The 22,500-nt window shown below is 38.7% G+C and overlaps 1 protein-coding gene across 1 annotated transcript; it reads left to right on the top strand.

Moving 5' to 3' along the window:
* Window positions 1-7,721: 7,721 nt before the first annotated feature.
* Window positions 7,722-21,378, top strand: LOC120766640 (mucin-21). The gene is made up of 3 exons (XM_040092259.1): window positions 7,722-8,169; window positions 17,311-17,457; window positions 18,863-21,378. The coding sequence occupies exons 1-3, from the start codon at window positions 7,967-7,969 to the stop codon at window positions 20,835-20,837; spliced, it is 2,325 nt and encodes a 774-aa protein (XP_039948193.1). The 5' UTR covers window positions 7,722-7,966; the 3' UTR covers window positions 20,838-21,378.
* The last annotated feature ends 1,122 nt before the right edge of the window (window positions 21,379-22,500 follow it).

Below are 22,500 nucleotides of genomic sequence, written 5' to 3'. Positions count from 1 at the left end.
AATGATTTAGAATGTATTAAACAATGCCTATACGAATTAAGACTCAACAGATATGAAGTCAGTGTTTTATGTTTCTGCACATTAGAAAAACTTAGAAATTTTAGTTATTAACTGAAGCTGGTTCTCTGTGCTTGACTTACTATTAAGTAAAATGTCTAATAGCCAACATTTTCTTTTTCAAATTTATAGATATCTGGACATGTTTCACATACATTTAATCTTTACAAATCGGGAGACTATATTCTTAATAAACGGCCTCTCTCGAACTTGGCTATTCCTTTCTCGTTTTACTGGGAGAACCGTGAAAATAAAGTGTACTTCGGCTTTGCCAATTATTTGTTTCCTTGGTTGACATTATAAGGAGGCAAATAAGTAGATAAATATCATAATTACATACATACTATGTATTTAAAAAAGCCAAAGAGGGTAGATAAGGAAACATGAATTCTTGAACAATATATTATAAGTATATTAATTTCTTTTTGATTGATAACAATTTATTATTAGGAGGATTATGAGAATCATAAGGGTGGAAGTTGAGGAGAAATTGAAATTAACAAACGAACTTGGCATGCATATGGAATATATTTCAAATGTTTATATATAGATATGTGCAATCTGTGAAGTATTAAATTCCACCTAAAAGTGAGCAATGTCAGGCAAGTAGTTACATTTTGTCATTGATTCTTATCGGGCTTATATCTTGCTTATAACCAAATGTTTCCAACTAATGCTGGTTGAATTATATAGTTTAGAATTATAAATTTTAGAAACAGCTATTTCTGAGTGGATATCTAGAAGTAACGACGCACCCATAGAAAACGAAAATGAGTAGACCATTCTCGTCTATGGTGGAAGTGTAGTAAATGTTGATAGCTTCATATTGGTCCCACGAACAGTGGCGTAGCTACAACTTTTGGCGCCCGGGGCCAAGGATGTTCTGCCGCCCCCCTTTATCTACCTACCTACAAGTGGTGAGGTGGTTCGAACAAAAGTGAATTTTTACAAAATATCTTCGATATTAAGTATATAAAGTTTAGGAACTAGAAGCCACGCAAATTCTGAAGTTCCAAAATTCTCACAATACGGTTTTTGAGGAAATTGATAGTAAATTTACAAGACATCTTATTAAAAGAAAAACCCCATTTCACCCTATATCTTGCACACTTTTGACACAATTTGCAGGAATTTTTGCCCGAATTGGAGTTTTTAAATACAATTTTCGAAAAATTTGAGAAATGAAAGTATTTGTTACATTCAAAGCATAGGGTAACTGTGAGAGTGACACGTCGCCAGACGAAGCTAGAAAAGTGCATCTTTAAGTTCTATTACTATTTTTAAGAAAGATATTAGCCTAAAGATATAAGACAAATTCAAAGACTGAAGAGTATTCGAGTAAAATTTAATATTTTTCATTGTTATTCAGATTGTCACATTGTGAGTTACAACTCTTTTATAATAAATTTTGTAAAAAAATTTGTTGAAGTATTTTTCTGAATATTAAAAAACAGCGAAGATCGTTTTGCCGCCCCAAGACGTTGCGCCCAGGGCGACGGCCCCTTCGCCACCAAGGAAATTCAACAAAACTTTTAATGATTTCCTAATGAGATAAAATCGTATACACCTAGTTCTGGTAAAAAGGTTAAGATGTACGGTAATCCAGTTGGAAAAAACTGAGCGACCTAAACAGGGGAAGACATGCCACAATTGTGTGGAAAAAAACATATTCTGTTTCTATTTTATTGACTAACTTGCTTACGAGTAAAGCATTCTAAATCATTACAACATATAATTAAGTTTTTTAGTAAAGGAACATATAACTGGCACAATATTATGCAATACTATCTACATGCCTAAAATCTAAATACAGTCCTTAAAGTAGTTCTACTATTTTGGGCAAAACTATATGTAACAGTACAAAACAATACCTTTTGCAGTAGCAACAGGTAAGTCATCGGCACAGTATTCATCATTTAGCCCTCGCAGGGCATTCAAGAAACACGGTGAAACGTAAACGGCAAGCATACAAGGGCTCCTATCTATATTTTGGGGTTAGAGAACAAAAACCAAAATTAACCTACGAAAATCGTGTTATTGTTTTTCAAAATATTCTCCATTAAGATCTATACACTTCTGCATGAGTTTCAACCAATTGTCGAAGTATTTTTGCCATTCTAATTGAGGAATCGCGTTCTGAGCGCATCAAGCGCGTTTTCAGGTGTCGAAAAACGTTAACCTCTTAGTTATATTAGTTATAGAATAAAAATAATTATGTAACTTGGTGTCAAGTCAGGACTGTACGGTGGACGACTCATCAAATCGATGGTTTAAGTGCTCAAAAACGCAAAAATTGCTGCGGTTGGTTTTTCTTATTTTTTGAAAGACAACTGGCAAACAAATGGTTGTCTACCACTCAGAATTTACTGTTTTGCTTTATCCAATGGTATGTTTGCGATTTTCAAAAAAAAAAACCGGCAACCATTTGCTTGGAAGTGCTTTGACGTGTTTCGAAACACCGCTATCGTATTTTTAACATTTCCCTCGACCAATCGGCACGAGCCTTTTTGTGAGCGATTGACAAATTTTGTGGGATCCAACGTGAACAAATTTTCTTGCGGTCAAATATTCACGTAATATTGAATGTACACTGGTCCTTCTAATGCCGCATGACGATTTGGCAATGTCAGTTTGCACACAGCATCAATGGTTGCCGAAGCAACGACCTAAACGAAATTCGGTTTGAAGTGATCTACGACTTCATTTGAACACATCCTACCATCGATAAAAACTGATCCTTGCTAAAGTTTCATTGCCAAAAATTGGATTAAGTTGATCGACGCACTGTTCCTGAGTTAATAAGCTTGAAAGTTGCAAAAAACAAAAATAATAATCGGGCGTAAATGTGCGTGATTTAATTTCTCTTTTGGGCGAGATGAATGTTTTAAGTCACTGTGAACAACACAAATAACGCACGTATGTGTGATAATAACATAAATCTTTACGGAAAATCTGTGAGTTGCCAGATTGCAATACTAGGGTTGCCAAGTCCCGAAAAATAAAAGTGAACCTACGTACCTGTGTACATATTATTTACATACATACATAGTATGTTCATATATATGTGCGTAATTAGCATTAACAAGATGTACATAAGTATGTATGTAAATGGCATAACATGGCAATACCAACCGAAGCAACAAATAATAACCTCAGTGGCATCAGCAAAAATCGCGGTAATATTGCTCACTCGCGTATATGTGGGTAAGCCGTTGACATCGCTTCTCTCGTTGCTGCTAATTGATTTCATTTAACAAATGTCGCGAGCAATATTTACTCAACTTGTTATGATCATTTGCCCCGCTCGGTCGTGTGTTGATTCACTGGTTCGCTAATATCTCCCATGTTGGTGTGTTTGGCTGAAATTTCTGTTTTATTGTTTTTGCTTTCGTTATGTTGTTTTTTTGCATTACACTTTATTATAGCCGACGTTGGTACATACCAATGCTTACATACTTACGTTTCTCACGTACTACTTATTTTGCTGTCTTTTCCTTGCCTTTGTTGTTTCTATTGTCCATCCACTTAAGTAATCCGTTAGCCAATAGCAGGCGACATTAACTGCCCGAGGCGGTGTTTTGTTCGCTTGCCGTTAATTGATTTAAATGATGCTTTTGCCGCTGCCAGCCAATCAGCACTCAGCGTAATGTTTCAATATTGAAAGTTCTTGCGATTACATAATTTAAACTAAAAATTCGATTACTTCATCGTGAGATAGTTTTCCCTCGGTAACAGCTAAACTCATCCTTAAGGAAAGGGAAATATTTTTCGACAATTGCCCGAATAAAAATTAAAAATTGCCACAATATTTTTATGTCGATCTAACTGTATATTTCAGTAGGTGTATCATGGACCAGTTTCAGGGGTAAACGGTGCACCTATAATGGAAAAAAAACAAACAACATATAAATTTACGGTGAAAATGCGTAAATGGAGATTGAATACAATATCCAGCAATCAAAATAATATCGGTTCACAGCAATAATATGGCGAGATGCCATAACATCGCAAGACATAAGATCATAGCCCTATTTAGGCTTAATTAACTTACATACTTAGTAGATATTACATGAGGTCTACGTATGGTGTGACAGCTGGCCAGTATAACCTAACCTAACTTAGTCAACGTACAACATGGGCTTGAAAAAGTTACTATCTTAAACGAAAGAGTGTTACAGAAAATACTTTGATCCACGACGCTCTTCCTTTTTGTTTGTCAAAGATTTACAACACGAATTGGTTAATCTCCTGGTAATGAGAAAAAAGTTCATCAATTCTCCGGTGTCGGGCGAAGTCATTCATGCGTTTCAGTATCTGGTTAATTGATCACGGTAAGAGTCACAGGCTCATAAAAGGTTACTCGAAATCAGGTGTGTAATGTTATAAAGTTTTAGAGTTGTATAAAAGGGCAGTCGGGCATTGACACTTATTTCTGTCGGTCAGTGAAGTTCCTAAAAATTCTCGAAGGGGGCTAGCCGCTCATCGTTAAATAGCATCGCTAAATGATTAAGTTAAGTAATTTTCTTTAAAATTGAATCGGTTCACGATCCTCTATAATAATTTTGATTTCTAATGGTTGTTTTCGTGCTTCTTCTGATATATCCTCATCCATTTTTATCTGAGTATGTGGTTGGTTGAACAATTGGTACCTAATGGTCGATTCGCTGCTCTCCCACGCTTGGTGAATCTAAGGCTGCTAATATCTAACTGTATGCTCTGTCAAAAAATGTGTTCCTGCTTGCTCAAGGCTTGGATCTGACCCTCTAAATCAATCGCGACTGCACCACTGCTAATTGGCATGATTGTGAGGGAATATGTACAGTTGTACACACATACATACATGTAGACGTGCAGTACACAGTACACAATCATTTGACATTGAAAATTAGGATAGCTTCACGAAATCAGGTGAGAAGAAATAAAAAATTTAATAAAAGTACATTGTGTAATAACAAGTAGCAAATGGAAGGGAAAATGTATGCGTGTGTGTGTGAGTGAATATGGATGACTCTATGGAGGTTATTATTTCCCAACTGTATGTTACACATGCTTCGCTTCGTTATGCCACTGTTTGCTCAAGAAAGCCGCCCCCAAGATACCATGTCTGTGCACATACATACATACATACATATATTTTACTTATTTAACAAGTATATACATATGTATATTTGAAGTCGTTTGTGTGCGTAACCAGCGCTGCTTGAATAACCCATAAGAACACTTTGGACTTTCAATTTTCCTTGAGTTCTTTAAGGTTGAGTGAACTGCTGTTGCGGCGGTGTGTTGGATGTGCTGCATTAATCGCCGCAAGTTGCTACAAAGGCACATACAATAGTAAATGCTACACATGTACACTCTTAATCCAAGTTCAATTCAAGCTTCTTTCATGCGCCAGAAATGGTATTACTCTTACAGTATTTGTCTAATGCCCAATGGATGTGATGTTGTGATGCGGCGCTGCACTCGATGCGTCGGTCCTTTTGATGTGCGAAGCAGACATTTGGAAATATTTCGATTCTTCTTTGCCTTTGATGCGAAGTGCGTCCGTCAGCAGCAGAAAGCGTTGATCAGTATCGAGATGGAATAAGTACTAAATACGGCAATGGAGGAAGGGAGGGCTAGTATTGCAATAACTAATGAATTCGCAATTACTTCATAAAAGAATTAATTTGAATTATAGGAATACTTGTTAGTCTTATCTAACTGGAGCGTCTTCAGCTGCACTTACTCATTGTATGCAAATATGAAGACACTTGCACACAAATACATACATACATATGTATGTATATACTCACGAAGTCGCATGCTTGTCGGCATCGATAGGCCAATAAAATGGTCTATATGTAATGTCCGAAACGTCTGCATCTGGCACGTAAATGTTTGTACATTCTAGTGAATATACATAAATACATATATGTATGTATGTAAGTATATGTGCATACATGCGTGGATCTGTACTATTGTTAGCACTGCTTAGTGTCTACAACCATTGGGAGTTGCTGTAAATCCGTCTGTTCGGATCTTCATCGCTCGTGGGCGAAAATTGTGGTTCAAAATCCGTCTGTTCGGATCTTCACCGCTGGTGGGTGAAAATTGTGGTTCAAATATACTATACATGCATGCTGTCCACCTCTCTGGGGAATTTTACATTGCAATTCTTGCTTGGCTCGAATGTAAATACAGAAATTTCGGCTCCACGAAATCAACTAGGGGCCGGGGATCATTCGGACCGCTAAGCATATTTCTGTAGTTATTTGAATCCTCAAACTATAATGTAATGCCACTAGGTCGAGATACAATATTAAAAAAACAATGGTGTAAAGTGATTGGGTGGTCTGAAGTGTAGTAGTTTAAAAAATAAGTTACCAAAAGACTCCATTACGAACCCTTAAATTTTGTAACGGAATAATTCGATTGTTAATAGAAATAATGCATAAGCTTTTAATTTCTTCAGATATGCGGGATAAGTTTCCAAACTGGTAAACATAGCTGCAACAACAACAGGCGCTCAGCACTTTTATCATAACATAGATTTCAAAGACTTAATTATATTCGACTTCGTTGACCATAATTACCATAATAACCCATAATTTGATTAAAAATTTACCTGAAAGTCTTTTTGTTTTCAGCAAAATTAGTAAATGAAATTATTGGAGTTCATCATTCTGTTCTAGAGCAGAAAATCGCCCAATCCACAAAATTAAACACAGATGCGTTAAAACATTATCTATAAATTAAGGTCAGATATAACCGGTTTGAGGGCCACCAATAAATGGGAGCGGATGTACGGCCAAGCAGACGCATTTACACACCGACACAAATCCCGAGAAAATGGGGCGGTGTACGCGGAGTAGGGGACGCTTCTTAGAAGTTTCTTATGAACCACTTGATGGATCCATATATAAATATGTATACACACCTATGCAAATACGTCTATCCTTGCTGGTGCCAAGTCGCAAGTGTTACTCTTCAAAGCACCACACTACCCGCTTACACTTCCGTAAGAAATATATGAATCTGCCAGTATCTAAGTACGACTATTTACTTTACTTATGTGTGCACGTATATTTGCATGTCAACTTTAAATGAAATATGCCTGCACGCACACATACATATGCACTTCTATGGTGTGCCCAAAGAGTGCCGAAGGGTTGGAATTTCCACAAGTATGGCATACACGCATGCGATTCTACTTCTGGACTTTTATAACTAAACTTAAGGGGGGACTCAATCGACTTAGTGTATGAGCATGCACGCACACAGGCGCAGGCTAACTCAACGATATTAGTGAAAAAACCTGGCTCCACTTAAACGCGACTTGTCGGCAATATATGTGCATACATATGCATGTGTGTATTGGTATGCGGTCGTATAATTGACGCGAAACGTTAGGTCGGCAAATGCTCGTTAAAGCGATCTTGTGTGTGCACGAGTACGCATAGGAAGGCGGGCAGTATGCGATTCGTTATCTGAACGATTGCCGGTGTTGGCGCGCTCTTGTTGGGAGCTCTATGTGGCGTTGTTGTTTCTGGCTGAAGTTGTTTGTTTGCTGTGCTTGAGGTATCGGCGAGTGTGTTGGTGTTGGTTAAGTCAGAGGGATTTCTCCTCGAAGATCAGCGATCGCTGGCGACAGTTTTCGTCGGTGGTTCGAGCTATGCGCGCAACATTGTGATCGCTTACGGATATTAACGATCACTTGTTCTTCGCATGTTGTTGGTGGAGGGCGTATGCGTGTGTGTAGAGTTTAACCAAATTCAACGTTTAGTAAAGAAATACTAATAGAAGGGCCTAAGAGCAAAAAAAAATTAACAGAAAAGAAAATAATAATATGAAACAATTAAATTATTCTGTGAAATAATTATTTAATCAATAAAGAGTTACGACTTTGTGTTCGGTGGTGTTTGTCATAATGGATGCCGACATTAGTTCTCCCGAGTCGAAACAATCTCGCTCTAAGCCGGTGGAAACACTTGTGTTGGCAAACTATGCCGCTAAGGCGGAGCAGAAGCGTGGTGGTGTTGGCAATGGCCGCAAAGAGGATGAGCGCATTACGACAGCTGTTATGAAGGTCTTGGAGGGATACGATTGGAACTTGGTTCAAGCAACCGCCAAGTGAGTGCTATACATATATATTTCTAAGTTAAAGACCCCTTCAATATAACGTTATTGCTTGAAATTGCTAATAGTGCGAATACTGTGTAAAGAAGAACTTCAAAAGCATCAAATGGTGAATGCAGACAATGTCCGTAGGAACGTACACATCCGCTACTAATCTTAAAAATAACTCTAATAACTAAAAGAGCTTAAATTCTACTCAGTCTCTAGTTCTTTTGGCTCCTCACAGCGACCACAAGTGCCCTTCGAATGCCATCGTGAGTACGTATCCCTTCGGAGACGATCAAAATCGCCCAACATTCTTAACAATAAATTTTAAATTTTCAAAAACTCTTGGGGAGATAAGAGTATTTTTACTGTTTTAATATTCAACTTGTTAGTCAGTCTTATCAAAACCAAGTTCCGAATAAATATAAATATGCCAACGGTGCTTATTTCTTTTATGATGGTTTTTGTATTTCTGAATAAATATCCCTTTTTATACTCTGAACAGGGTTATATTAAGTTTGCGACGGTTTTAACACCTTGAAGAAAACGTGGGACTCTCTATAAAGTATATAGTATACATATGTACATATAATGTGACGAACTGAGTCGATTCAACGTTTAGTAAATATTGGAATATCGATCTGAAATTTTGCCGACGTGCGTTTCTCTCCAAGAAGTTGCAGTCCAAGGCAACGCTAGAGCCTCCACATATGTATGTATACTATATTGTTTAGTTCGGATCATTATCATAGAAACTGATCGATCACAATATCAATCGATATAGAAAGGTCTGTTTTTAAGTAAACTTGATTCGACTTGAAGCTTGCTTGCACTAAACTACGTGGCTAGAACAAACTAGTAAAACATTGGGGATATTATAGCTTCGCTGCAGCCGAAATTAACGTCTTTCTGTTTCTTATTTTCTGAGTTCTTTTTAATACTTTAAAGAACTTTACTTATTAGCAAATTTGTATTTATTAGACTGGCTAAGCGTTATAAATGTTGCTCAAAAAAGTGTTGGCATACAAAATTTCTCTGGAAAAAGTTTCTTCTCTGCAATCATAATGCTAAAAGTGTTATTACGGGCGTGCTCATGGTCCAAAGATGCATCAAACTGTTATTATCAGTTTGCATATAATTGCGCTCGGGTGTGGAAAGTGGCAAATATGTGTTGATATCTACTAGAAATATTGGTGTGAAGTACTAATTTTTGCAAAACCAATATTTTTTAATAAAATGATACTGTCCCCCTATTGTTTGCTCAACTTATCATATCAAAATCGCACTTATGCCAAGCAATATGTTTATGTTTGTGCCATGAGATTGCAGAGCTTTATCTAAGCTACCGGGTGCACACCATCGCCGAAAACATGCTATCGCATATTGCTAATGAGTCATTTATTGTTGATGTCTTTATATGATTTTGAATTAAACACTTTAACTTGTGACACTTTGTAGTGTGAAATAAGTGTGCCATTAGTGGAAATATGCTACATGAGGACAAACTACTATGTCTACGTATACCTACTGATCAAATCAAATTGATCTGGATCGATGTGTTTTGTAGTCTATCCACTGAGCAACGGGAATATCGAGAAAGTTTGAGAAACACTGCTTACAAATTTTTCTGTGTGCATTAGAGAGATAGCAGATGATCCCAAAATCTCTAATGAATCGACTCAACGATTTTAGTGAGAAAACCGTGAGCAGGGAGGATATAGAATATGGGCCCCCTGAAAGATCAATTTATTGATATTATGTTTTGTTTATTTTTGGAAAATATTAGTTTCATTCATCCACAAAAAGGGAGACCTCACAATCTGCGCCAACTACCCTGGGATAAGCCTCCTTAACATCGCGTATAAGGTAAAGCGTATTGTGTGAAAGATTAAAGCCCACCGTCAACAAACTGATTGGACCTTATCAGTGTGGCTTTAAACCTGGAAAATCAACAACTGACAAGCTATTCGCTATGCGTCAAATCTTGGAAAAGACCCGTGAAATTAGCATTTCAAAGCTGTTTTTCACAGCACGAAAAGAAGCTGCCTTTTCCGCTATGTCTCAAATTGGTATCCCCGCAAAACTGATACGGCTGTGTAAACTGACGTTGAGCAACACCAAAAGCTCCGTCAGGATCGGGAGGGACCTCTCCGAGCCGTTCGATACCAAACGAGTTTTCAGACAAGGCGACTCCCTATCGTGTGACTTCTTCAACCTGCTGCTGATATTGATATCATCGGCCTCAACACACGCGCCGTTAGTTCTGCTTTCTCCAGACTGGACAAGGAAGCAAAGCAAATGGGTCTGGCAGTGAACGAGAGCAAGACGAAGTATCTCCTGTCATCAAACAAAGAGTCGTCGCAGTCGCGACTTGGCACTCACGTCACTGTTGACAGTCATAACTTTGAAGTTGTAGATAATTTCGTATATTTGGGAACCAGTGTAAACACCACCAACAATGTCAGCCTGGAAATCCAACGCAGGATAACTCTTGCCAACAGGTGCTACTTCGGACTGAGTAGGCAATTGAGAAGTAAAGTCCTCTCTCGACGAACAAAAAGCAAACTCTATAATTCCCGTCCTGCTATATGGTGCAGAGGCTTGGACGATGACAATAACTGATGAGTTGACGTTGCGAGTTTTCGAAAGAAAAATTCTGCGGAAGATTTACGGTCCTTTGCGTGTAGGCCACGGCGAATATCGCATTCGATGGAACGATGAGCTGTATGAGATATACGACGACATTGACATAGTTCAGTGAATTAAAAGACAGCGGCTACGCTGGCTAGGTTATGTTGTCCGAATGGACGAAAACACTCCAGCTCTGAAAGTATTCGACGCCGTACCAGCCGGGGGAAGCAGAGGAAGAGGAAGACCTCCACTCCGTTGGAAGGACCAGGTGGAGAAAGACCTGGCTACGCTTGGAATATCCAATTGGCGCCCTGTAGCGCAAAGAAGAAACGACTGGCGTCGAAGATTAGTTTCATTTTGCCATATCTTTATATTTTTTGTTCATATTATATTTACTAGAGAGGCTATTGTTATGACAACAATGGCAAAATTATTGTAGAGCACCGGGCATCCCTTCGAATTACAGGCGCGGGCGGAATTGTTCCTGGTCTCTTCCCCTCTCTCCTTCACTGAGATCAACACATTTTGGTTAGTGATTTGGGTATGAAGAGTGTCAATGCTAAACTCATACCAAAATAAATCAATTTTTTGCACAACTCAGTTAATCAATCTGATCATTTACATTTATATAATTTATAGCGTCATTGACTTTTGGCAAACTAAATATTCTCTGTTCAGGATGTGAAAAGATAACATAGAAAATCCTGGAAACCTATGAACACTTTCAATGAAACAAAATGTTACTTCAACTCAATAACTTTAAAATTTTGAAGCAGCTGAGCTTCATCAGATTTGATTCCACTCGACCAAAGGTCCAATGCCTTACATACATATATAGTTTGTTCTTATTTTCAGTATAGCTGGGCAAATCTTAACCTAAGATGCGTTCATCTCAAATTATGATTGGACTTTATCTCAATGCTGTAGCTACAAGTATTCTGCTATTTATTATGTTACATATTCTTGATTTTCACCTGGTTTCTCCATGTACGTCTCTTATCAATTGTAAGATAAATTTGTATGACACCTATATGTTAAAGTGGTTCAGTATTGAAAAATCTGACAAAATACCAGCTTCTGGTGGAGAAAAGAATATGCGTAAAATCAATATCAATATCTCAAAATCTGATGAATTAGTTCGCCTATGTGCAGACGGTTAGCTGGAAGATATTTTTGTTAGAAGATTACAGAATGGTAGTAAGGCATTAGCTAGTGGCCTTGGATGAACATGAAGTTTAAATATACATTTCTACGAATATTGGTAAACAGTGTAAAGTCACTCAACTTGTTTTGATTTTTAGTTTTTTTCTATAACAAGTATTGGTACTCATGGCTTTGTCCTCCTTCGATACAAAAACTCATCTTCTAAACATTTTCGGACATTAGAGTTATTCTAAGATAGAGGCAATGTAAATGAGTGGAAAGTGATTTAATAAACTCGCTTGCAGATAACCATAGTCCTTTTTCAGATATGAGGCTCATTGAGCTTTCTATAATTTCTCATTGTACTTACATCCTATAATTTTATTTCTTTTTTGTGAGTTACTTACATATCTACATATATCACATTATGTGCTCTCAACATTTCATTTATTAAGAGTGAACAAACCAGTGGACATTTACATAATACTACATAATCATAACGACACACACACACATCTTTCAGAACATATTATAAATATGTACATACCATTATTAAATACTAGACCTAAGAGATTGTAATCATATCTTTACTGCGTTGTTGTCAAGGATGTCGTGAGTTCATCTCAAATTATAATTGAACTTTTTCTCAACACTGTAGTTATTCTGCTATATTTTTATGTTGCATGTTCTGTTTGCTTTGCTAAGAATGTCTGTTCGTCATTTGCCCAGCATCTAGAAAAGTAGCCGCAATGCCTGGAAATGCATCTGCCAATGCGATTTTCTGTTGTGATACGTATATTATAAACGCCTTGTTCACTAACAAAATCAGCACTAACAATATTCATGTGTGTGGAAACAAAAATTACTGTACCCTGGCAGTAGCTATGAGATGTTAATTTGTTTTTTTCTTTTTGAAGTAAAAAATAATAAAATAGTTTTGAAAATTATCCTGCCCGGGACTGGTTCTAAGCTACATCCTCCCCAATTTTCAGCCAAATCTGCATAAAATGTCTCTATTAAGACCTTCTGTAGGACTAAAGGAATACCTAAAAAGCGTTTCATTTTTATACACATATAAGATCAGATGAAAGCACATACATACATAGTTACAGACGAAGGAAAGTTCATATTTTTCTACAGTACATTGTTTATATGTTTAAAAATATTTTAGTATAAAAACATATACATATATGTGATTTAAACTGTGCTTTGGTATAGTTTATAGTGCCTAGACGGTACGCATGGGCTGTTTTCCGTTTTGATAATCAAGAGATTTAGGATGAGTGGGTCCTACGACTTTTGTATCCGAGATTACTGCCGGAAGTTGAATATAAAAAATAATATTAGGGAACATGGTGTGGACAAGTTTTAAGAACAATAATTACGTAGCTACTAAGCTGAAACCGGTTACAATGGAGCTGACACTAGTAGCATGATTAGTAAAATTAGCCGAACCAAGGTCAAAATAACACACACTTAATACAATTCCAAACGCTCTAATCCGCATAACAATCATTATCTCAAGACGTATGATTCGCCAAATCTAAATGAAGACCGAAAATTGTACTTTTGAGATTTGTGTTATTTGTCTCCTAAGCATTAGAATCTTCTAATATTTCCTTCATCTACACATAAAAATACGTAGTGTCTCATGTGCATGTATTTAACGCATATGTATGCAAGTATTTAGCTCGAAAAATCCAATGTTTTTCAAAGCAATCAAAAATTCAGGCGAATGGCAGCGGAAATTTGTTTAAGCTACTTTACCTTGCCACAAAGTAACGTGGGACTGCGGCCGCATCTCTGCTGCTTCATGGCTTATCAATTCGCGGCAGGTTTTTCATGCGAATGGTTGTGTGTTACACCGTTTTTTTGTGTTTTGCTGGTGAATGAAAAATTATTTGTTTGCTAAGATCGTCATCGCTTATCTCGCGCCAAAGCGCCCTGCAGCAGGCAGCGAAATGCATAGTGCGCTGGGCACTCAAAAAACAGTGCAAACAAGTGTCAACCGTAAAATGTCAACAAAGCAGCAAGTTCACAAAGCCAGTGAAAACAATGGAAAACAAAAAGAAACCACCAACAAACAGCTTCCGACCTTCCGCTGCATTGAAGGCGAAAAGTGCTCAAAAAGAAACCAAAGCCGAAGCCGAAACCTAACAACTAACTCGCACACTGGTGTAAACAAACAAACAACAATAACAACAGTGACAGCAGCAGCAGCACACAAATTGCGTGTGCATATTTTAGGCCGAGCGTGCAGCCGTGAGTGGCCAACTCGGATTCAGTGCGTGGGAACTGTCACATAGCGGCCGACGCGGCGGCCGGGCGGACAGGTACTGCTCGGCCGTTGCGGCAGTGAAGTCGCACTTCCATAAACGTAGCTGCAACGTGCTTAAGGCACATACATACGTGCACACGGGCAGCGACGCGCCTCCTCCGAGTGAACAAGCACTGCAGCAGCGCAGCGCTGCGCTCGTGTGCGTGAGTGTAGTTTTATTATCTGTTCAATAAATATTTACTTTTTCGCTCGTATAGTTTTGTTGCTGGTTTCGGTTTCGGTTCTGTTGTACATTGCTGCAACAAATGGGCTGCACGGTGCACATTTAACCGAAAATTAATTTGTTTGCCGCGGCTAAATAACCATAGACATGTGTGCGGGTATATACATATATACATGCATATCCGTTATATGCATGTGCGTGTGAGAGTACTTAAACAACAGCCACATCAAAAGGTGCTAATTGCGCTTATTTCGTTCAAATGTAAATTTATTTACGAATTTGTTATAAGTAGTATTTGCATTGTATTCATTTCATTTCATTTTTCATTTTTAACTCACCCATATTTGTACAAGTATGCATATACATACTTACATACATACATATAAGTAAGAGTATTTGGACTGACTGTGTCACTTGGGTTGCCTCAATTCCAAGTTTCTTCCGATTGCTAAATCATTTTTAAAACTCTCAAAACATGTTGCTCTTAGTATGATAACTTTCCTTAATGGTTGCTTGTGACTTCTAAAAATAATTGAAATGCGTTAGGTATTTGTACTGGAACTCTAATGCTCAGCTGTACTCGAGCTTAGTCCTGTCTTACTGACGAATGAAGAAGCATTTCATCTCACATAATATTCAGTTTATTACACAAAGTTCAAGTTCTTTTATTTTCTCTAAGTATGCGTACCTAATTACGATAAGACAATATGCCGGCGAAATCGAGCCTCCAAACAATGCGCCTGCGCAATTACATTTTGAATCTCTTATTAAAAGATAAAAAATCACGTAGTCACTTACAAATTGGCAAAACAGCATTCTCACATACTCACATTCACGCCCAAATGGGATTGAATTATTACCGAACTGAGGGATATGAATTAAAAAGCAACTGCATTCTTCCGTCGCTGGTCACATTTTGGACCATTTTGTGCATTTCCTAACTGACAGACGTATCGACATGCATAAAAACATACTTCCTGCTGCCCTCGCCATTTCAAATCACCCCATTGCATATGTTTTATGCTTTGGTATCATGCATACTACACAGATTGTATTGCAAAACGTCTGTGACTCTGACAGATGACACAAGTCCACTTCGGTGCAGATTTCGTGTGATGTCTCTTGTTTACACTGAGATTTGCAGGCGCACAAACAAACACGTTCGCAACGTAGTAGAAAATGTGGAACTGACTTTCAAAGATACTGGTTACACAGTAATCTCTTTCTGGTAGTGTTCAAGTCGTAAGAGCTTTTGTGCTTCAATAAATAGGTTGCACTTAGGTGCCAAGTTGATCTTTTAAAAATTTTAATTGTTTTCGAATAATGGTCTGAAATGAAGCATTGTCATCATTTACAGGGCATATTTATGGCTTACAGGTACATATATCTCCCAAGCAAGTGAGCACCTAAAATATTAATTAAGATGGGTTGTGGACCGGTATCCAGTCCAAATGAATGGGTTTCTCATTAGTCTGGTGTCAGTGCACATTTCCGTTAAATTTCGCCTATGCGGTTGCGGCTGCGTCTGCGTTTGTTTACTCGTAGATTTTCTTTTTTCACTGGCTGCTGCATCCTTCCCCTTCTCCAGCGCTTACGCGGCCGGGCACTTCACGCTTGGCAGCGCGCTAATCACATTCAACTGATGCATTTCTCCGCCGTGGCACTTGTTGCTGCCTGTGGGTTTTGTATTTTTTGTCCACGTCGCTAGTGTTGTTTGTGTTGGCTTTGGCAGTATGTAGATTTGCAAAACTCATTAAATGATAGCTTGAAGTGCGCTGGCATCTTCTTCATTTCATTACACGAAAAATATGACAAAATGGCACTTTGCTCGTATACTCCCGCCAGCGTTGCATGCCACATCAACATCAACGTTCAGCGTCCGGTGTAAATGAAGCATCGAGTAGCAGGCACATTTGCACTTTGATAACTCACTGCCTGGGACCAACGTCGCCTGTGCGATATGAATGAAGTGTGAACGCGCCAAATTAAAAAGGGCGGGTTCACGCATAAATATTGCCTTCGAATCAGCTAAGATGCATGCGATTTTATATGGCAAAAATTGTACAAGCATTTTTATATCTCGTCCACTTCAGAAAATTAACGCCGTTTTGCAAGTTGCAAAACCATTTAGAACTTCTTTTCAGTGACGTATTATCCCCACTTTAGTGTCGTAGCTGGCTGGGACTTGCTTTTGCCACTTGAGTTAGATTGTGCGTAGAAGCAGTCGCAATATTTTGATACCGCCATGGCGTTTGTGCTGCATTTTGTTTTGATACCAAGCGAATTCTCTCATGGTGACTTTCGTACTTCACGCTGTCGGCGTTGGTAATGCCAGTGTGGCAAGACATAAAGTGCTGGATTTCAATATGCTGAAATCAAGAAGACTCACTGCTTCCTTCAATAGTAATGGTTTTTGGAATCTACCCTGATCTGACTAATTAGGCTGATCACACTATTTTCCATGATGTAACCACGATGATTCTTCATGCAAAATCTTTTTCCTCTCGAGTATTAATAAATTCACTTTGAACTGTGACACTTTTTCATTGTTCCTAAAACTTTTTTCAAGTGAGTTTTATATAATAAAAACTATTCTATCATGATATTCGACACAAAACTATCAACACTCTGTACTGAGAATTAAGCAGAAAATTGTATGCCATGAATATAATAAAAGCGGTCTTTTACAACCATTTTTGCACCCCATTCAGATCGGTATTCTATAATGCACACAAATGCGATAGAATATTAGTTTTTTAAATACTGGAAAATGTGTTTCGTTTCCAAACCACTTTGAGTAATCGGATATTTGATCACTACTTTGAAATAAGTCTTACAAGGATATATTGATATTGTATGATTTTTTCGGTTTCAGAGTCCCTTCGGACCGCAAAAAGGATCACATCAAGCGACCAATGAATGCGTTTATGGTCTGGGCACAGGCAGCACGACGGGTAATGTCCAAGCAGTACCCCCATTTACAAAACTCAGAGTTGAGTAAATCACTCGGAAAATTGTGGAAGTAAGTACTTGTTAAATAAATTCTATACACTTTCGAATATTCTAGAGCACGAAAATTATTATACCCTGAACATGGTATATTAAGTTTGTCACGAAGTTTGTAACACCCCGAAGGATGCGTCGGAGACCCTATAAAATATATATTTAATGATCAGTATGTTCAGTTGAGTCGATTGAGCCATGTCCGTCTGTCTGTCTGTCCGTCCATCCGTCCGTCTGTATATATACGAACTAGTCCCTCAGCTTTTAAGATATCGTTTTGAAATTTTGCAAACGTCATTTTCTCTTCAAGAAGCTGCTTATTTGTCGGAACTGCCGATATAGGACCACTATAGCATATAGCTGCCATACAAACTGAACGATCGGAATCAAGTTCTTGTATGGACAAGATATATTTACGAAATTTGACATGGATTACTGCTTAAGGTAATAATATAATCTCCGAAAACATTGTTCAGATCGGCTTACTATAGCATATAGCTTCCATATAAACTGAACACATAGTTACTAAAAGAAATGCACCTGTGAAGGGTATATTAGCTTCGGTGCAGCCGAAGTTAACGTTTTTTCTTGTTTTATTTGAGCAATGAGCCAAATTCGTAAACTTAGTAAATAAGCTTCCTTGGAGTGAGTTATGTGTAGGTCTGGTTCAAGACCAGTTTGGAGGTGATACTGGTGATTTGTGTGTCGAATTGAATTTCAGCTCTGGCTAATCTTAGAATTACAAAATTTAATAGACAAGAAATGTGACAGATAAAATTATAAATCAACTCAAAGATATTATGTGCTATGCTTACACTAATCAAGTTTATATTTAATCGTGAGACTGTCAAGCTTCGAATTCGCGGAATTTTGTTTGACAATAAAAGTTCTCAGCGAAGCGCAGATTACGTTTGTACTGAAAATTTCATGGTTCATCGATAGCGTTTTGGTGATAAGTACGAACATTCAGTCAGCCGCGTTTTGCTCGATTCAGCTCAATGTACGGAAAGTTAGCTTATCAACATCGAACCAAAAAAATGAAAAATTATTACATACTCATGCTTGGCCTGTTCGTAATTTGTCTTTGTCTTTTGTTGAGCAGCTGGGCTTCAATTCGTCGACACGCCTCATTGGAGGGCAACACTCGTACTTCACGACTCAATTACGAAGATCAATTAAAATGTGTTCTCTTTATTTTATTATTTTTTATTGAACTAAAATTAACATTCGATTTTGAGAAATGTTGCGAGTCTTTGTACTTGTCTCTTTTTCCTTACTTTCTGCCTCTTCTTTGGAAACATAAAAATTCATAATTTTATTAGAATGCCTTTTTTTGCTAGTCTTATAGAATTTAAGTTGCTTTTTACTTTGCTTATTTAACATAGTGCACTTTTTAAATTCGCTTCGACATTTTCTTCAAACAGAAACCTCAAGGAGTCCGACAAGAAACCATTCATGGAATTCGCGGAGAAGCTGCGACTCACACACAAACAGGAGCATCCCGACTACAAATATCAGCCGCGCCGCAAAAAAGCGCGCGCACTCCCAGCCAGCGGGGTGCAGTGCGACGATGTGCTGTCTGCGACGACAACCACAAACTCTACCGCAAAACTGTCCTGTGAAACAGAAACGGATTGTGCAACTGGCGCCTTTCAGTCAAAGAGCTGCAGTGGGACGGCCGCTATCCGGAAGGTAATGGGCGGAGGTAACGCAGCAACCGCAAATCGAATTAGTGGGCGCATCATTAAGCCAACGTCACAGCCGTGCCATAACAGCGGTAAAATGGATGCGCTGAGCAGCTACAGCACGAACGCGACTTTTCGCAATTCGAATACCAGCAGTAATGGCGCTATCACATGCGCCGCGGATATGCTGAATAGCGAGGCTTTCATTAGCTCGTTGAACAGCGCATGTGCCGCTTCATTGCAGAACGCTGCTAACGGTGGACTCATACCCGAATTGGCGGGACTTGATTTCGGGCAACAGTCGCAGCATTATGATTATGCGCGTCCAATGGATTCACCCTGCTCAACGGCGAGTTCATTGCAATCGACTGGCGCCAGTACTTCCGTCGATGGACAGCCGCTCACACCTCCTGCCACACCATATACATTAAGTAGCGGCAGTCTGCTAAGCGCCACTTTAAACGACAAACGTACGCCCACGCAGGTACAGCTATCACAGGCACAAAACTTATTACGACCACTCAGTGCAGCTGCTGTGGTGGACTCGGATGCTGTCGTCGGTTATGGTGTGCTAGGGGATGGCACCCGCGAGTACATTTCTTTAGATGAAAGCCAGTATAATTCTGGGCTGCTGGATTTTCACCGTTCTACCCATGAACTATTGACGGCTAACGAGTTAGCTTCATCAAACTACAATTCAGCGGGCGGTTTAAGCGGGGGACGCATTTTTAATCCAGATACAACTGCGAGCGAAAGCTATAATAATTATGCCACCGGCCAGTACCTTGCCTACAATTACGTTTCAAATACAGATGCCTGCAATTCGCCACATTCCATTGGAGTCTTGAATTACTTGGAGTCCGCATCATCTGCATCGGGGGTGGTGGGTGCAGGCAGTAACAGCAACTGCTCTAACAAATCGCCCTCGGCATGTTCAATGGGCAAGTTCTCAGCGGTGCATAGCTATTTAGCGCCGACTTCGATGAGCAATAGCGACATTGATCCAAAGGAAATTGACCAATATCTCATGGATCAAGTGATGGTGCCTCTGACCCAGGCCGAAGCTTCACAATTGCCGCCACGGTCGGTGTCCGCAGTGTCAACGACATGCCCTTCTAGTACCTCAGTCTCGTCCGGAGCTGGCGCGGTGTGTACAACAATAACCAAAGCGCCGTCGGTAGCAACAACAAGCCCAAGGGGCAGCTCATGCATAAGGTCCATCGGCGGTAAAACGAATAGCGCCGTTGGAGATGGGGGCGAAGCCAATAATTCTGTGAAATCCTCTGCTTCATTTCAATTGCTCCACAAATCACATCCACAGCAACAACAAAACGATGTTTTAGAGCTGCAATCGATACATCGGATATCAAGCACAACAACATCATCATCGACATCACCAGCAGCAACGAATGGCATTTCCAGTGAATACGGCGCGAACAGCGCCAGCAACGCCAATGAGAGTTGCAACAACAACAACGGCGGCATGGGTGGCAGCAATGTAGGGAGCTCCGGTAATTGCTTTTATGTGAGTGGCATTGACATGAACGCGTCGGCGTTGTCAGTCTCCCATGGTTATCATCACCAGCAGTATGGACCACATCACCTATCGCAGCAGCAGCAGTCCTCGCCACATCACCAAGCACAACGCGACCAGCAGCAGTCGCACCACCAACAACAGCAACAACATATATGGGGTAGTTATGTCAGTCCATAACCAGCTTTATCGGGTGCTTGGCCAGCCGACGAGCTTTCAAAAGCTGCTCATTTACTCTTCCATCCGCTGCAGTTGTTCGCGTGCTCATCCGACTTTACTGCTTGGCAATTGGTCACATAAGTAGTCCCAAACCCATACTTAAATGTTCGTACAACTCGACAAATTGGCATGACTAAATATTTTCCCGGTTGAGAGGAGTTGCAGTTCGATTGTACATTTCACGACGCTTAACGTTTGCTTAACTGCTCAATTTTCGGAGCGGTTAATTATTTCGGACTGCCTGGGACTTCTGTAACTTTGTCACTTAATGTCAATGCATGATTAATGGAACGATCGAAGAGCCTCCAGCAATTGGAGCGCCATATGATTTTTATACCGTTTGGTTCATAGTGTAATTCCAGTCTATTTTTTTTATAAAAATTGCAAAAACATTTTTGTCTAGAAAGTACTAAGAATGGGATTAATGAAAATTTCATTAACTATTTTGCTCTTTATCCTATGAAGTTATAGTAAGTAAGCGAATGTTAGTAATTTTAAGTTAATGTAGCTGTTTCTTTATTGTATTTCAATTGAATAAAGTAATGAATATAATTCACGGCTAAATTGACTACAATCTTACATAATTTTGACCTACGCAATACTGTTTTCGACGTGGCAGGGGAGGTCTGACCCTGCGAATTTTGTTGTGCAGAAGTTGAAAAATTACAGGCTTTCTCTGGGCGTATTTGATAGTTTTCCCAAAACGTTATAAATTTGTGAAATATTTTGATTTTCTCTGCAAATCACAAAATACTAGTTAGACAATTGCAAAAAGAAAATTGTCAGCTCATTTACTGCATTAAATGATATTTGTCTGATGATTTGTTAAATAAATAAATCCAACGAGTTAAATATTTGCGGTGAAATTTGCTAATTTGTTCCAAATACACGGAGAAATAATTGAAAGCTTCGACAAAATTTCACTCCAATACGTTTTGATGTTATTACTTGTCATTTCATTATTTTTTAAGGTCTTAAATGTATTTAGCACAGTTTAGCATTTATGTATGTTATGGTCACCGTTTTGACCAATAACTTACTGCCATTTTGAAGAAAATTTTATAATGCCATTTTCATCTCTTTGGTAAAACACTGGAACCAACTATTGTTCTTCCATCTGATTATACTGCTTTTCTTGAGGTGAACTTTCCACCAGCAAAATCATTCGCCAAAGACAGGAAAAGGAAGTAATAATCTGTTGTCAAATCCCAACTATAAGGTAGATCCATAAAAACCTTATAAGCAAACTTCCGGAGCATGTGGCGACACACTATTGATGTGTGTAACCTTGCGCTGTCGTGATAGAAGATAATTCCTCTCTTCTTTGGATAATAAAGCTCACCGTTTCTTAACAAATACTTCCGTCGTCAGATATGCCTAATATACCTTTTTAATTATTTCATATATTGTTGTGTGGTCAGAAATTTTGTTCCCAATAATTTGCATATTAATCTTGAAATAAGCAAATAATTAAACTGACCTCCATTTTTCTAACAAATTGCAGATACATATTTTCAGTACAAGAAAGTCGCTGACAACAAACAGATAACTAACCACAAATTAACTTAAAAGTACTTTGCACGAATGCGTTAATTTCCTCATTCTCAAAGGAACAAACGAGTAA

This window comes from Bactrocera tryoni, chromosome 1 (genome assembly GCF_016617805.1).
Source record: "Bactrocera tryoni isolate S06 chromosome 1, CSIRO_BtryS06_freeze2, whole genome shotgun sequence".
NCBI classification, from domain to species: Eukaryota; Metazoa; Arthropoda; class Insecta; order Diptera; family Tephritidae; genus Bactrocera; species Bactrocera tryoni.
Note: the sequence above shows the minus strand (reverse complement) of the source record. Positions and strands in the feature narration are given on the sequence as shown.